Source organism: Pteropus medius, unplaced genomic scaffold (genome assembly GCF_902729225.1).
Source record: "Pteropus medius unplaced genomic scaffold, Ma_sr-lr_union100, whole genome shotgun sequence".
In the NCBI taxonomy this organism is placed as follows: domain Eukaryota; kingdom Metazoa; phylum Chordata; class Mammalia; order Chiroptera; family Pteropodidae; genus Pteropus; species Pteropus medius.
In genome coordinates this window covers 6,454,532-6,466,020 of record NW_024342467.1, presented here as the reverse complement: position 1 = coordinate 6,466,020, position 11,489 = coordinate 6,454,532, and the positions used below count along the sequence as shown (strand labels likewise).

The 11,489-nt window shown below is 38.5% G+C and overlaps 1 protein-coding gene across 1 annotated transcript in view; it reads right to left on the bottom strand.

Moving 5' to 3' along the window:
- TSPAN13 (tetraspanin 13) overlaps positions 1-3,706 on the bottom strand; it is a 29,963-nt gene extending 26,257 nt beyond the window's left edge. Inside the window, exon 1 of the mRNA XM_039862449.1 lies at positions 3,443-3,706. Coding sequence (XP_039718383.1) covers positions 3,443-3,505 — 63 coding nt within the window. The 5' untranslated portion in view covers positions 3,506-3,706. The remainder of the gene's footprint in view (positions 1-3,442) is intronic.
- Positions 3,707-11,489: the final 7,783 nt, after the last annotated feature.

The following is an 11,489-nucleotide window of genomic DNA, read 5'->3' as shown; positions in this document are numbered from 1 at the left end:
ATTCCCAAGTCTTTTCTTCTTTGCTTAAGAAGCACAAGGAGATATGTTATAAATCTTCAAAATGTTACATATTGGAATACATCACTTATTTCGTGTTTCCTAAAATTCCCCACAAATCACTAAGTATAATTTTCAAAAGTTGTTTTTCACTTTGTCAAAATATTTTCAATCAAAATTATTTTAACATATACTATTAAAGGTAAAATAAGCCATCTTCCCAGAGTAGTTTTAATTTGTATTCTATCATAAAAAGTATAAAAAACACCCACATTATTTCTACATTTCCCCAATCCAATCATACCTGCACTCCCCTAACTTCTGTGACCAGGAAACACTTCCCCTAAATGTTGGTACCTAAAGTCAGTCCCTTCCTTACATAGCATTTAATTGTCCTACTCCATGAATCTCAAGTAGATCTTGTCTTCACAGAGTAGGTATTTGCATTTGTATGTGTTTATTATTTCCCACAGTTCCCAGCAGAGTGCACCCAGTAGGCGAATGTTTATTGACTGAATAAAACTCTTGAAATCATACTTAGAAAGATAGTAAATAAAAAAGAGGCTTCAAAAAAGCATATTAATTTGAAAGCCCAGTTTCACTGTTGTATTCCCAGACTGAAAACAGTGCTTAGCACATAGTAGGCACTCAATAAATATTTATAAAGAAACTTTTTAGTTTCTTTAAAAGTGGGACATTCTGAATCAAGTCATTCTTTCTTATGACACCATGAAGGTGTGTGAAGAGTCTCATATCTATCAACTGTTTATATTCACTACGCTTAAAGTTGCTCACTACTAGAGATCCTATTAAAACAACCAAACCATAAACAACAACAAAAATTAACCAAAACTTTAGTTAGTGATCAAATGTCCATGATAAGCCTGGCGGACGTTCCTTCTGACCTATTTAAGTGAAATGCTTTCTAGACCGATCAGAATTTCTGCTCTAATAACAGGCTCATTAGCAGACCACTTGAGTATGTAAGACAGTTTGGCTGATAGAGTCCTAAATTCCTCAAGAAAATGCATCAACGCAAGAGAGATGATGCTTAAGGCAGTCTGTGGTCTTTACCACTGCTACTCCATATGCAACCTTGATTTTGGTAAACACTTTAAGAAATGACCTCAAAGCTAATCGTGCGACTTGGAGCATATTTTAGAGTCAGTGACTCAGGTGGGATTAGAACCAACGAAAGGTGCTCTTGTTCTTGCCTTAAAAAGTAATGTCTCCCAAGTCTTCCATCTCGACCCCGCTCCAACCACTTCCATTTTTAATCTTAAAATGTTGAGAGATGGGGGCGGGGCAGAAAAAAAATGTTGAGAGCAATCAGGAAAAATACAGAATCTAAATAACAGCTGTGGAACATTTTCAACATCTATTTAAAACCTGGTCCAACTCTTACTTTTTGTTCATCTCCAATTTAAACTACTGAAATTATTTTAGCTTGTTCACACTGTATAAGAACTAATTCATTTTAAGAAATATTCTTTTGTCTAAAAGGTGCGGGATTTGCAAGAGCTTATAGTCCTATGAATTTCCAATTAAGTTTTACTGCATAGTTATTACAACAGTATACACTTTTAAGGTCAAAAATTGAGAAGAGATATAAAAGTCTTAAGATGTTCCTTTAGAATCACCTTTCCTCTTGCTGTCCTAATACACAGTCAATACAACTAGAAATGATATACCCTGAAAGCAACAAAACTAGATTTAAAAATAACTTCCTTTTTTAAAAAAATATACACATTGCACATTAACCTATACAGACAGACCCCTCAGTCATGTAAGTATGCAAAGTAGACCTTCTACTGCGTGTAAGCATACACTATAAGGTTAAGCGGCTGATATATAGGTGACTAAATCACTGGGGTGGGCCAAAAGACAGGGCACAAAATGGAGAATCTTAAGTTCTAAGCAGACCATTTATGCTAATAAAAGGAAATACATGGAAAACTGGTCAGCATCTACTTAATAATCAATGTGATAAGCATGCTTCAAGTTAAGGTAAAGGTGGATTTTGATCTGAAACTTGCGATGATCTCCAAATACAAGGAGCTGTATCACCGGGTGTTCTAGCATTGTGTTTCCCCCAAGTCCATCATTTGTAACCATGTTGATTCGATTCCTAACTAACCAAAAAAAGCATACTTTTATTCCAGTTCCTGTCTTGCCTTCAAAGCTTTGCAACCCTGTTCACATACAAAGGATCAGTAATGGTAAAGTGACCCAGCCTCTCTCTCCTGCTGGTAACCACAGGGCAGCTTCTCCATTCCAAAGATGTAACCTAAGCTTGCACAGATGGCCTAGCTAGCAGGGGAGCTGGGTTTGTTTTCAGGGTGGGTGCTGTAAAACGCCAGGTGTATTTAAAGAAGGGCGCAAGACTATATGATGGAGGAATGATGACAGAAGAGGGGAGTTTCTGCTGTCTGGTAGAGCCTGTGGAAGGATCTAGATTTCACAGGCTGAGACCATCTACTCCTCACTCGTCCGCTATCAGTTATGTAAATTTATTAAGACCCTTCTTGGTCTGTTTGGTCTGTTATTTTATGGATAAAATTTAGACAATGCCCTTTGTCTCGGATGGTTGCCAGTGTGACGAATGAAAATCACGTATGTAAAACCTGGTACATGGTAGGCAGTCAATAAAGGGCAACCTGCTTTCCCATTCTCTAGTTCACCCAGAATAGCGCCTTAAAAATCACAAAGACAAGACTGCAACGTTAAAACTAAAAGGCCCACGTTGGTTGGCAGGGAAAGAAACGACTTGGGTGGAGGCTCGCATATTTACTGGAAATTTTCGCTTAAAATGGAGTTAGGATATTGATAAGAGGCAGGGAGACATATGGGAAAGACATACAGTATGAACAAAGCTAGCAAAAAAAAAAAAGACATCCCTTTATGTAAGCACGAAACAAACTTCGGAAGGTGCGGATATCCTGTGAACCTCCTCTGTGGCCTCAATTAAAATCACAGGAGCACGGAGAGCTAACCTAGATGTACACCGTCCACAAGCCTCCTTGTCGGTTTCAGATCACCACGTTATTTTGCAAAACGGTCTTCAAACCCGAGGCGGCTCTCCCGCCTCCAAACCCGTCCCAGATGGGTTTGGGAGTTGCAGAAGAGAAAAGTGGGATGGTCTGGTCAAATAACTGAAAAACAAGGCGGTGGGTGAGGGGGCGGGGTAGAGCAATGTGGCCGAGACGCCGCCAGCGAGCCAGAAAGACAGCAGCTTCACAATGAAGGAAAGGAAGAGACTGCGACAAGCGCCCGCTCCAGGTCGCTAGTAGGGAATGATGGCGAGGCCCGGGGCGCGCACAGCGTGGGAAGACGCGAAGGGGGCGCGGGACGAAGTGAGAGGGTCGCTGGCCAGGCAGGGAAGCAAAGGAGCACCGGAGCAGGTGCAAAGCCCCCGGGCGGGAGGGAACGGGCTCGGGATACTCACCGTGTAGAGCAGGTTGAGCGCACAGAGGCAGTTTTTGGAACACGCAAAGCCCCCACAAACCATCTTGGAGCCTGTAGTTTCCGGCAACTGCAGGTAAATCTGGCTCCAACGGACCCTCCCAGACAACCTTCTTTGTCCTGCCTTCGGGGCCTGGCGGAGGTGAGACAGTGGCGCGGACACCGGCGGGGAACCGAGAGCCCGGGCAGCTATGCGCGCCGCGCCCGCTGCGGCTCCTGCTCGCTCGGGAACCTGCGGTCGCTGCAGCTGGAGCCCGAGCCCCGCCCAGCACCAACGCCTCGCCCCGCGCGCTGATTGGCCGCCAGTAGGAAACAAAGGTAGAAATATGCAAATAAATGCGCTCAGCCAGTCGGGATCCGGGAGGGGCGGGGCGGCCCTGGGGCGAGGGGAAGGGAGCCCGAGGCCAGAGCTTGTGACTCGGCCTCGCAGTCGTTTCCTTGGGAGCAGGTGAGGCGAAGAGGGTGGGGCCCAGCGGAGATCCGCGCTGGCCGGGAGAAACGTGACAGCACTTCCCAGTTCTCCACCCGGCGGATGACGTGGCACCATTTTGAATAAGATTTAAAAATTAAATCTGTCCTTGTTTGAGTAAAGGAAGGAAGGAAGGAAGGCAGGAAGGCATAAATGAAGCGGTAAAGGGATGTCAAAGATTTAAAAGAGAAAACGAAGTGGCAAAAAAATGAAAGGAAGGTAATTAGTGAAAGAATAAAGAGTAAAAGAAGAGAATGAAATCTCTGCTCTCAGAAAATAGGTAACGTCGTTGTGACTCTTGTCGGCTCAGATTTATCCTACGGGGGTTTGCAAAATATTAATAAACTTTATGAATACGTGCATGCAAAAGAAAAGAGAGATTATTTTTGACTTTCAATACTGGTTTCCAATAAGCTTTTTTCCCCGCGTAATTGAAAATTTTTAAATGACACAATCTTCACTTCAGTCAAGTCATTATCACTTTATTAAGTGTCTACTGTAGAAATGCATCTCGTATCCTCAGATTCCTAACCTATAAATTGGAATATTAGTGTGTCATTAGGGTACTTTTTGCACAGTACCTGGCACAGGGTAAGTGCTCAATAAATGTCAGATAGTATCAGTAGATCTAACAGTTTTTGAATACCTACAGTGTTCCAGGCACTGAGATAAACCAATAGGTTTGGTTATTTCATAGTACCTTCTACCAAAACAGGTTCTTATAGAGGCATTTTCAGATACTTACATGAAACCTAAGAGTTCATGTAAGTGTTCAGTAAATTATATGATAACAAACACTAAATATATGTTTAATAAAACATTACAGCTGATTAAAATAATTTGTCTCCTTGGAATTCTCTGCTTTCTCATCTAACCTCTCCTTACCACCCAAAGCCCCACCACATCAAGAAGGCTCCATTAATTCATTGGCTTTTGTATTCCACATTAAATTAACCTTTTGTATACACCAAGAAGTAGACCAAAATTCAATCTAGAAAGTGGCCATCTAGCCCAAATAATACTTTGGTGCTTGGCTTTCCATTTTAAAAGCCAGAGGCTTACTAAAGAAGATGTATTAGCAAAGAGATCTCTTCTTCCTGTTCCCATTCCTGGGTGTCACCAACACTGGTGCCACTTCAACATTAGTCAACCAACTATGGCAACTTTCTTTTTGCCTTCTTCATTATATTCTCTGCCATCTTCCTATGGATTTAATCTCTTTTTCTCAGAGAAATGCTACCTATCCGTCAGGGATTCGGCAGAAAGAAAATGGCTCATTCAAATAGCATAATTGAGAAGAGTTTAATAAAGGGACTACTTTCAAAAGCGTGGACAAGTTTAAAAGAAGCTAGCGACGAGGGTGAAGCAGCTCAGACCCAGCAACAGCAAGCACTTATGATTTCCCTTAAGTCTGGAGAGCAGTTACAGAAGCCAGCCACAAGCTGTAGTTGTAGGAGAGCTGTCTGATAGGAGTTGTGGTCTTTAATATAGAAAACTGAGAAACTACTGAAAATTGAGGGAAAAAAGATGAACATAAAGGATTTCTCTTTAGAATTGGGATGTAGAACTTTACAAAAGACGTTAGTTCACACCAACTAGTTAAGGAACTAGGTAAGTTACAAAAATCATAGCTTTTTAAAAAACCTTTAAGAGAACTGAGGCCCCAAAGACATCTAAAGAAACTAAAATCTGGGAAATAATAAGACATTCTTAGAAAGAAAAAGCCCATAGTTGCTTTTATCTCTTGTGGATTGACTGTAGAAGGAAGACTGCTATAGAGAGGGATAAAGAGAAACTAGTTGATCATTTAATCATCTCTTAATGCCTGTGTGTAGATTAGTGTGACAGTTTATAATCCAAACGTTGCTGGTTCAAAGACCATGTGCCCAAATCTTCAAAAAGTCAAAACTAAAAATGTCAGAGTTTAGGGAAAAGTTTATTGATCAAGAAGGTGCCAACTGAGAAGATGGGAGCCCTAGTGGTACCTCAAATCTATCTTAAGAAATCACAGAGTTCAGATTTCTTTTATGTCAAGGGAAGGGGAAATTGGAGAGGGCACAGGTGATTGACCCCACAGATATCTGAGGGGGCCAGTCGGGGTACGAGGAAGCCTTGCTTGTTGATGTGAGTCCAGTCACAAGGTTCTTTGATAAACAATTCATACTTCCCTTATCTCCTCAAGATCAAGCAGAATTTTTCTAATGATTAGCATGTGTCTATATGTAAGACTAAGCAGAAACTATTGGCTTGAAGGCCATGGGAACAAACCAGGCTTAAACAAGATAGAGTCAGAGAGACCGAGCATTCCACGCTGTTACACAAGGAGCCCCAGCCACAGAGTGAGTCTAGAACTACTTGCTAGCTCTAACTCACGGATTTTCCCTTAGTACAAATGTTATAAGCCCAACAGCTGTGGTCAGACTAAAGTGCTTCCTCCCAAACTACATCAAGGCACACAGGCCTTTCCCAAGTACAAGACAGTAGCTAAAAGCTGGAGTCAGGACAGGAAAGATAAGAAAAATCCCTACAAAGTGATCTGGGTCTTTACCTAATCTGGGCTTTATCCAAGGTAATGGCTGCCAAAGGTAAGGGAGTAGCAGAAGAGGAAAATCTCTCCATGGTATACTATAAGAGCCCTCCAAGATAGGGATAAAACAACAAGATAGAGATGTCACGGGACATTACTGAAAGCCAAAGACATACTAGAGATCAAAGAATATTCCCCAGCAAGCAAAAGGTAACAGCCAGGTTATAAAAGCACAGAAATCTCTCAAGACTCAGAAAGATGGTGGCTGGGCAAGATGATGGTGGAAGTACAGAGATCTCTAAGCACACCTCTTCCTGTAGAAGAAAAGTCTTGATAGTTCCTCAAAAATATTTGAAACCTATGCTGAATTAAATCTAACTAAACTGGTAACAAATCCTGACCTAGTACAACTACAGTTTAGACTGACTTAGGCACCTACAGTAACAGACTGACAGAATAAAGCATGTACTGTTTTCTGCGGGTAAATATTATTTGTTTCAGTCTCAATTTTTTATAGACCATCTGACACATATCAAAAAATTATGAAAGACTTGGATGACCAAGAAAAGATATAGTCAAAAGAAGAAATGGTCAATAGAAGCAGAATCAGAGATGATCCAAATGTTAGAATTATCAGACAGGTCCTGAAAACACAACATGATAAATATGTGAAATGATTTATTGGAAAATATGTAGGAAAGTATGGAAATTTCAGCAGAAAGGTAAAAATTATTGGGAAAATAAAGCAATGAGAAATACAGAGATTTTTTTTTTTTAAGTGATTTCTATAGACCAGACACAATGAAAGAAAAAGGTGAATTTTAGAATAGGTCAATAGCAATTGTTCAAACCAAAACACAAAGATAAAAAGAGTGAAAAAAATGGATTAGAGCATCTGATATCTGTGGGATAAAATCAAGTAGTGTGGGCGACTAGAGTTCCAGAAGGAAAAGAGAAAGAAAATGGGGCAGAAGAAATATGTAAAGAAATAACAGTAAGGAATTTTCTAAAGTTAGTAAGAAATACCACCTCACAAATCCAAGAATGGTCACCTCCTCCATTCTCTACTGATCCAAGGAAGAGAACACTTCCCAAACTCAAGGTGAGGGGAGCACAGACACCACCTTTCCTTGGGAGAGTTACAAGCCACAGTGAGGAAGAACACATAGGATGTGAGATATTGTATCTTTGGAAAATAAAATCTACCACACGCAATGTCTCTTTTTCATACTATGCCTCCATATTTCCCTTTCGCTGACAAATTGGCTTTTTTTAATGTGAGAGAAAAAGAATAAGACATTTGACTCTAGTTCTCAGTTACATGGAGACTAAGCTGAGAGACTGTATTTTGTTAAGTGGATTTATTTATACAATAAATCTATCTTTGTTCATAAAAGCAATAGAATGGATAATTGAAATTTATTTTTAAAAATAGGTCTTCTAAGTAAACTGTTTTTTAACCATTTTTAAATAAGAATAACAAAGACAATCTAAATCTAATCAGTTTACACATAATTTCTTAGTCCCAGAATAAATCTTTAACATGAAATAAATTTCTAACAATTTAGGAGATTGCTATAGTCATTTCTCCTTCTCCTTTATTTTAAAGATTCTTTCAAGCCAAGGCAAACAGAATCTTTGTGCATTACTCCAGGGCTTCTGAGAAGCAAATATCAAGACTTTCTTAGACACACAAGGGATTAATTGAGAGAGACATCTATCTGTAGGGGTAAATAGGAAAGGAGCTAGGAGAAGTAAAACGCAATTCAGGTCTGACCTCTGTGAAGGGGAGTGGGAAGGAAGGAAAAGAAAGAAGAAGGAAGTGTGAGAGGGAGGGAGGGTGGAAGGTCTTAGATTGCAGTAGGGTTTTAAGAAAATTTGACAAGGCCAGCAGGGCATCTGAGCCAAAGCCAGATATCAGAGAAATCTGACACACCTCTTTGTGACGAGCCTGCCTTAGTATCCCTGCTCCACTCAGTCACTGGCTGGAAACATCTGTACAAACACAATGGTGGATGTCAGAGTATGACATTAGGGCTGGCTTCAATTACATTCCCCACAACCGATCTGAGAGGAGTGTTTTCTCGAAAAATAATTCTAACTAAACTTTTCCTGTATGCCCTAAAAACTTTGCATTTCTGTCATTGCATTTCAAACCATCTTTTACTTTTTCAGTCCTCATCATTTTATCAGGGAAGGAAATTATCTAACTTCATCTATGTAATCCATTTCAGATTTTAACAATCTTTATTTAAAAGCTTTTCGTGGCCTAGGTTTAGCTTGATGTTAGCTTAAAATTTTTTCATTCTTTTTTTTATCATTCAAGTTTAAGGTCAACATTTCCTTTTTAATAATTCAATACAAGGACTTAATTTTGTTCAACAAATCTTAGGCAAAATTACTCCTAAGGCATTGTATAGCACTGTTGACCTCCCTGCCAAAAGATTTTTCTAGACTTCTCAAAAATATGAATATGAAATTAGATAAGCATAAAATTGTTCATGCACAATTTATAGTCACATAAAATATCAGTGATATAGCAAATTTTAAATTGCTTCACCAACAATATACCTTACTATAGCCAAACCCCAGTATATTTCCTTAGCCAATAAAGTATTTTTATGACATAAATTAAATGCCAATTTTAAAAATGTCTGTCAGTGGTTTTAACTAAAGTTGATTCAGTTAAATGGTTTCTAATGACAAACATTTTTTTTATTATAAAATTTTTCTGTTCATTATTCTTCAGATAGTCTTCTGTCTCCTGGGCAAGTAAAAGAAAGAACTGTAGAAACTTTCCTTTGCAATGATTTGCAATCTTTTGGATTCAATGAATCATGGGAAGGGTGTTTCTTGGCCAAGAATAAGACAAAAAAAGCTGATCAATAAGCCACCTTTCTCTTTCCAAGTCCATCTCTTGCTCTGTTTTCCCCGTGTTATCCTTTTTGATGTTTTGCCAAACTTTAGCAATTAAATGCAATACTTTCTTCCCTCCTACAGTAATATTCAGTCTCCCTTTTGCTATGCAGGATGTTTCACTATTCATGCCAAAGAACGTCAAATCATAATTTAATTTCAGAAAATGTTTTTCCTCCAATTACAAATTAAACTTGAAGTTTTTCCTTGCTTTTACCAGCTTTTTTCTCCCTGCATATGATGCCAACAGGACTAAAACATATGCATATATATGACTATCTTGTCATATGATATGGCACTAAAATCCCAGTTCTAGATTTCTGTGACTATTTTTAGTGGCATATTCAGCTATTACAGCTTATGTACAATTACAGGGCCTAACGGGCAAATCCAGCTTGACGGCCTGACAAATCCAACCTGATCACTGATCAGCTGACTTTAATGAGGGGGGACAATCAGCTTTAATAACAGGATAACCCTCTTACACTCTGCCTCTTTTTCCACATCCTCCCTTCCAATTTTTCTTTATTCACTGTATTAACAATGCACAAATGGGATTACAATTTAAAGTGAATTGATGATATATTTGATGTTACATCACACCTAAAAATACTTTCTGGACATCTACCTTATTTTGAGTCTGAGGCCTGAATCTGTTTTCATGTTGAGTATTATAGATCATTACATGTTGTATTAATTTAGTTCCATGGCTACTTCATTCAGTAAATACATTGGTTTTTTGTATTTGAAAGCTAATAATACTGCCTTAATTAATACAAATATATCAGCATGAATAGGGAAAGACACAGTTAGAGTGGTCAACTAAGTTTATTTAAATAAATTGTCATTATGTTTGAGAAAATGGAAGAAAACCTTGAATTTATAAGGGTGACTATGTGTTCTTAAATTTTATAAAAACATATCTTTCTGCCTCTTCCCTAGAAAGAGTTTACGAGTTCTAAAAGCAAGATTGATAGAGTCTAATGCAGCTCCTGGTGCACTAGAAATCGTTCAATCTGGAAACAACTCAGATATCCATCAATATTAGAAATGGATCACTAAATCATGGCACGTGTCACATGATGGAAACCTATCCTAAGCCAAAAAATGAACAAAATAAAGCTACCTCAATATATGAATGTGTCTTACAAACGAGGAGCTGAGTAAAAGAAACCAGAAATACAAGAATGTATATTGTATGATTCCATTTCTATAAAACTCAAAAAAATAAATTTTAAAGACCATTTAGCAATGAAAGTTAGAGTAAAGCTACAAATGAAAGTGAGGGATTGGTAACCATAAAGGTCACGATAGACATGAACGTGGGGAGGTGTGTGTGGAAATGGCGACTGGGAGAGGGTGAGAGGGGGATTCTGGGAGTGTCGATAGTGTTCCTGAACGAGCACACTGTGATTAGTCTATAAAAGAGTTGAGGGAGGGGATATAAATCTATATCCTAAAGTACCTGAAATTTGACATTCTTATATTCTATAAACAGTGTTATTCCATTTAAAAAATAGTAAAACCATCTATGTATTTGTCAAACTTATTTTCTTGTACAAATTTTTCTTTATAACGGTAACTATTTATCAGGGAATGTGGCTAATGAGGTGATTCTTTTGATTGCATCGATGATGGCAATGACAGAAGAACAGAGATGATGGGCAAAGTCCCGAAAGGTCTGAGTAAAAGGTACTCAATCATCTGATATGTTTGCATTTGAAAAGATATTTTTGACAGTATTATGATAACATGGTTGTTTTTCACGATTCTTTTTGTTTAGTAATGTCACCCAGAGTCATTCATTCTCTAATTATTCAGACCGCTTAACCTTCAAAATGTTCCTTTGATCATGCCCCCTCCTTTGATTTTTTTTCATTGTAGTATTTTGTTGTCTTTTTTTGACCCCAGGTGATTTAATCTAGGCAATAGGGAAGAGCAACACCCTAGGCATAGGGATAATATAGTCGAAAGGAATGGTCTGTGAAGAAGTGAAGTTAATCATCAGTTAAGTGATGTGAGTACTAAGATTCACAAAAACAAGATAACATTTGAAGACTGAGTGAAAATTTAATTTTAGCTTATTTCTCATCTTAGCCTGTAATTCTTAATCTCGGT